The sequence below is a fragment of the Dipodomys ordii genome, unplaced genomic scaffold (assembly GCF_000151885.1).
Source record: "Dipodomys ordii isolate 6190 unplaced genomic scaffold, Dord_2.0 Scaffold117, whole genome shotgun sequence".
In the NCBI taxonomy this organism is placed as follows: Eukaryota; Metazoa; Chordata; class Mammalia; order Rodentia; family Heteromyidae; genus Dipodomys; species Dipodomys ordii.
The window spans coordinates 2,585,269-2,590,763 of record NW_012267333.1 but is presented as its reverse complement, the minus strand read 5'-3'; the positions used below and the strand labels follow the sequence as shown (position 1 = coordinate 2,590,763).

General features: G+C 50.2%; 1 protein-coding gene across 4 annotated transcripts; it reads right to left on the bottom strand.

Moving 5' to 3' along the window:
* Nucleotides 1-217: 217 nt before the first annotated feature.
* Mpeg1 (macrophage expressed 1) lies at nt 218-5,136 on the bottom strand. 4 transcript variants are annotated; one of them, XM_013029237.1, is made up of 2 exons: nt 5,052-5,136; nt 218-2,885 (listed from the first exon to the last, which is right to left on the bottom strand). In XM_013029237.1, exon 2 carries the CDS (start codon nt 2,826-2,828, stop codon nt 681-683), a length of 2,148 nt encoding a protein of 715 aa, XP_012884691.1. In that variant the 5' UTR covers nt 2,829-2,885; nt 5,052-5,136; the 3' UTR covers nt 218-680. The 4 variants fall into 4 exon arrangements, with proteins under 4 accessions (XP_012884691.1, XP_012884693.1, XP_012884690.1 ...); XM_013029239.1 differs by having other exon boundaries at nt 5,057-5,136; XM_013029236.1 differs by lacking the exon at nt 5,052-5,136 and adding an exon at nt 3,680-3,791.
* Between the last annotated feature and the right edge of the window lie 359 nt (nt 5,137-5,495).

The window sequence follows — 5,495 nt, the reverse complement described above, 5'->3', positions numbered from 1 at the left end:
TAAAAAATCACAAATTGGAAACCACTAGAGATGCAAGAGTAAATAAAATGCAAGCCAGGTGCTGATGGCTCCACACCAGTAATCCTAGCTACTCAGGAGCCTGAGATCTGAGAGCCAGCCCAGGCAGTAAAGTCCATGAGACTCTTGATCTCCAATAAACTACTCCGAAAAAGCCAGAAGTGGTGCTCTGGCTCAAGTGGTAGAGTGCTACCCTTGAGCACAAAAAGGCTCATGGGGCAGTGCCTAGGCCCTGAGTTCAAGTCCCAAGACTAGCCAAAAATAAAAAGTAAATGCAGTTTACAAATCCAGAGGTCTGCATTTCTCCCTCTCTTTACACGCATGCATTCAGGTGGAGACAATTAGGTAATAAAGCAGAGAACAGATAACCGCATTTCTGGGTTAGCCCCTAGGATGGCCTTTGGATGAACAAATCACAATTGTTCTCTCCCTGCCCCATCCTTCCCCACAGAACCCTTTTCATTTCTAGCCCCACCCACACCCCCACCTCCCAAGCTAAGGAAGTCACCCAGTGGTACCTGCTTTCTGTTGCCCTTGTCACTCCAATACTTGGGAAGGTAACAGTCGAGAGAGCAGTAATGAAAGTCATGCTTGAAAGACAGACAGGGGTCTGACAAGCCCAGAAAGGGCTTCCCCCCCTCCCTCCCCGCATCTGGAGAGATTTAAGCTGGACCTTGCCCTTGCTCTTGGTTGTGGCTATCTCCAGAGGTGGCAAAACCCTGCCTTTCCTCCTCCTCCTCCTCGATTGCCTGGTATCCTTTTTTCTTGTACTTCTGGATGCCATAGCGGACCAAAGCAATCGCAGCGGCCAGGCCGATGGTGACTGCTAATGTGACTCCAGCCACTGCCCCTCTCGACAGGCCACTTCCATCGCCGTAGACGACGGTCATTGCTCTCCGCAACTCCAGCGGCTCCCCCAGCCTCCACTGGTGGGTCTGGGAGTCTTTAATCCAGGATTTGGACCCCTCGGTGTTGGTCACTATGACTGTGTTGGTGGCAGCCTGGCTCATAAGAGGCGGCCGCGTGTAAGGCGGGAGCCTGGCAGGGGGCAAAAGGCCACTGGTGAAGACTCCGGCCTTGACGCAGTAGGAGACTTGGCAGCCATCGCTGATGAGGGCCAGGTGCTGGCTGAAACCCCCAGGACATTTCTGCAGCGAGGGTACGCCGAGGTCCCCGGAGATGGCCGAATTCACCAAGGGGTTGCCCACAGCACAGCTGAAGAAGCCCCCAAAGGGAACTGAGAACTTGTATCCCAGCTCGTAGTCCTGAGAGGCACACACCTTGAGACTCTCAAACAGGCTCAGTGGGATGTAGCCAGCCGGGCACGACTGGGCATTCGTCAAGGGGTTCATGCTCTTGCTACTGAAAAGACCCCCAAAGAGAAGTCCAGAGTTTTCAGATACCTGCCCATGCGCCGCGCACCAGAAAGCCCTAAATTCAGCCTTCGCCACTCGGAACACATCCTCACACACCGTCTTACAGAAGATGTAGAGGGTGCATTTCCGTCGACAGTCGAGGTGATTGTAACCCTCCTCGTGGATCTGGGACAGGAGATGGACGGCGTGGTAGCCGGAGGGACAGGAGAAGTTGCCCGTGAGTAGATTCTTCTGCTCCAGGTTCTGACAGAGAGCCACCTCGCTCCCTGAGAGTTGGGTGCATTCCTGATACACCCCACCAAACGAGAAGTTGGTCATCTTCCCCTCGCAGGAGCCATCGTCTGTATTGGCCTGGAAATTGAAGTTGGGGGAATTGACATCGGTACAGCCAGGGTAGGTATTAAAGGCATAATAGCGTCTCACGGCACTTTCTACTGTCTTGGACAGCTTCTTCACCAAGGGACCAGGCAAGGCAGGCAGCTTGTCCGGCTTGATGAAGAAATACAGAGGCAGGCCAGCGCGGTCCACCGCCACCAAGTGGTTGGTGATGCCCTGCTGCCAGGCTTGGAGGGTGATCCCGGGGTAAAATGGTACCCCTCCGATGCTCTGCACCCTGGAGTGAGTGCGGTTCGCCAGGTAGCCTTTGGTCAAGGCATTCTGGGAAGTGTAGTTGTCCTCCAGCTTGGAGTTCACGATGTTCAGGAAGGCGATTCCCGCAGCCGCCGTTATGGCCGTGTGGCTGCTCTGGCCTTCCTGGAGGAAGGTGGCCCTGAGGTGATCTTCCTGAACAAGAGCAGCTCCGGCGTCCACGCTGGTGATGACGTGGGTGCCGTAGTTGAGGACCAGGAGTTCAGCCAGGTAGGTGGCCATCCTGGTCTGGTTGTTCTCCAGCCGGTCACAGATGTCCATGAGCTCCTTCTTAAACTCCCAGCTGAGCTCTGAGGTGGGGTTGATCTTGGCGGTGTAGACCAGGTTTCTGACTTGCACTCGGGTGGTGATGGCTTGTTCTTTTACTTGAAGGGTCTTCATCCTCTGGAACTCAGCAGAGAACTTGCCGTTGACCTTGGAGAACAGGGAGAGCTCAGTGTTGATGGACGACGCGGTGCTGCTCTGGTAATTCATCCAGGATTCCAGGATTTCGGAATTCATCTCCAAGTCGCTCTGTTTCTGTGGAATGGTGTAGACAGCGTCGGGGATAATGTACTGTCCATCCTCTGTGGTCTTGCAGTGGGTGTAGGTCAACTCCAACACCCGTCCCATGTCCACATTCCGCAGATTATCCCAGCCCCCTCCGGGCAGGACCTCCAGGACCGGTAGTTTCAAGGCATTCTTGCAAGTTTGAAATCCGGTCTGATCAGTCTCTCCCAGAGACGGGTCTGATCTCACACAGGTAGCTACAGCCCAGAAAAGGACAGCTTCCCTCCAGCCTCCCATGACTCAGACAAGCTGGCCTCACACCAGCCCTGAGCAATGGCCAGTGGATGGTGCAACCTGAAAAATGGCAAAGAAAGCTGCTGTTCAAAACAGAAATTTCAACAGTTCTCCCGAAGCCACCAGTTAGTTCCTCTTTAGGCTGGAGCTACTTCTCAAATGGGGAAATGAGAGTTGGTAGGAATATTACGGTCTATTGGAACTTTGAATAAAAATTACGCTGTATTAAGATAGGCCAAAAAATAAAAAACTCTAAATCCCTGACAGGTCACTTACCCTGTGTTCTGTTCCCCTCTCTCACACACGAACACACACACACTGGCTAACCTACAGGCAATCTGCTTTGTTCTCCTAACTCAATATTACTCCCTTGGCTTGGCCTAATGACTATCCTTCCCCCAGGGGATATTGTTCAGCCTGGTCCCCTGCCCAGAATCTTAATCTAAATGTAAAGTTCCACTTCCCCAACCCTAGACTATATAGGCACCTGAATTGCTAGAAGCACAGAAACTGGGGCACGGGACTTGAACAATAGGTTCCCAGACTGCACCACAAACTCACCAAACTCTTTGAACCCTCAGCTACCCGTGACGCTACCCCCCACCCTTAGAACAGTGTAGCTCCCAGTGACCCTGCCCCCTAATGATTACCTTACTTCCACCCCTCCACCCCTGCCCCCAGCATACCATGCCTCCAGTCTCCTGACTCTCCTCAGGTCACCATGGGGTCCCTCTCCCACTCTCCAGTAAAGTTGCTCCAGTCCATGGAGCTCCTACTCTGCTCTTTCTTTATTCTAATACCCGTGTGATTCCATTTGCTAACAATGAGCACCCAGAAAAAGTATGATCTCCTACCTCACCGCGTTCTTCCCCAGAATTTGGTTGGGCTTTGCATTCAATCTCTAGGACTCAGTGTTTTGAAACTCTCTCCTGCCTGTTCTCTCCTAGAGCTCCACAGTCAGTTTCTTTTTCCCAGAAATGCAAATGCTAGTTGCTACATCATCCTTTTCTGAGGTGCCCCGCCTCCAACAAATCCAGACTGGCTGTGGGACAAGGCCCAACCCTTAGATTTCCCATTGGCCTTGGGCTGGAGGTTGTTCCCACCCAAGAACGGGAGTGAAAACCTTGGATGCACTCCTGTGAGAGCTCATTGTTTTAGGGCCTCATGGCCCTGACTTTGGATATGGCTTTATCTGGGGGCAGACTTTAAAGGACAGGAAGAGGAGTCTGCTTGCCATCCACAGGAAAACCTTAGTCTTCCTTGCATAAAGCATTCAGAGTGAACGTGAGAGGGCCCCACACTACTGCCATTTCCTTTCAGATAGAAATGTTCAAACCGCCCCTCCCCCAAAAAGAAAAAGAGCAAGAAATGTTCAACCAAAAACAAAAGTCACATGATAATCTATTTTCTGAATTATACAGATTTTCAAAGTACCCACTGGCCACAGAATACATGTGTGTCTGCACACACACATTTATCTTCTCCATACATGTGGTCTGCAGTAAGTATCTTTGTAGCTATACCTTTCGTTTTCATCTCTTTGTGAAGTGCATGCAATCTGTATACGTGCATAAAAGGAAGTAGGATCCTCCATTACTCAGTTATTTTATATGAGTCACGATTCATTTGTTATGTCCTTACGAGAACATAACTTCATAAATTGCCTTTTGTGTGAAAGCTGGTGACAGGTTTCTTTGACCTTATAAATTAGAATATTTCCAGACTCAAGGACCAAGGACCAGGATGAACTAAAACCTAGCCCCATTAATTGTTTGGGATTATTCGCACATAGAACAATTAGCAGTAGCTGATGGGAATCTGCTTTGCAAAGTATTACTCTCATGGCTTGGTCCACCGAATACCAGCCCAGTCCCCATGAATCTTAATCTGAATATGAGAGTCCCTTCCTCCCCCACAGGCACCTGAAAGAGGAGCCTGGAGCCAGCCCTGTGCCACAAACTAGCAAAACTCTTTGAACTTTCTGTTCCCTGTGACCCTGCTCCCTAATTATTACTCTACTTCCACCCGTCCACCACCACCCCCTACCCCTAGCAGGCCAGGCCTCCCAGGTCTCCTGACTCTCCTAGGTCACCATGGGAGTCCCTCTCCTACTCTCCAGTAAAGTTGCTCTGGTCCATTGAGTTCCTTTTCTGCTCTTTCTTTATTCTAATGCCCTTGTGACTCCGTTTCTAACAAAGAGCACCCAGAAGAAGTATGATCCCCTACCTCACGGCATTCTGCGTTCTCCACCAGAAGGCTTAGGTTGGACTTCGCATTCAATCTTTAGGACTCGGTGTTTTGAAACTCTGCTCTCTCCAAAGTCAGTTTCTTTTTGCAAATACTAGTTGCAACACCCTCCTTTTTTAAGATGCCCCGCCTCTAACAAATCCAGACTAGCTGTGGGACAAGGCCCAACCCTAAGGTTTCCCATGGGCCTCAGGCTAATGGAAAGAGGCCACAGAATTCAGAGCAGTTAAAGATTTCAATTGTACGCTATGGCTCCCAGAATCAAACTTCAAACCAGACATAAGGCTGCAGTGGGGGAAAAAATGTCATGTTTCTGTTCACAGATTGGTACTATCATCTGTCTATATCTTGAAAACAAGATTTCAGAAATGAAGTATTTTGTACTGTTACTAATGTTGTGCGAGATTTTCAAAGAGTAAGTCT

Coding starts and splice junctions, on each gene's coding strand:
- Mpeg1 (XM_013029237.1), bottom strand. CDS start 2,828: ATGGGAGGCTGGAGGGAAGCTGTCCTTTTCTGGGCTGTAGCTACCTGT.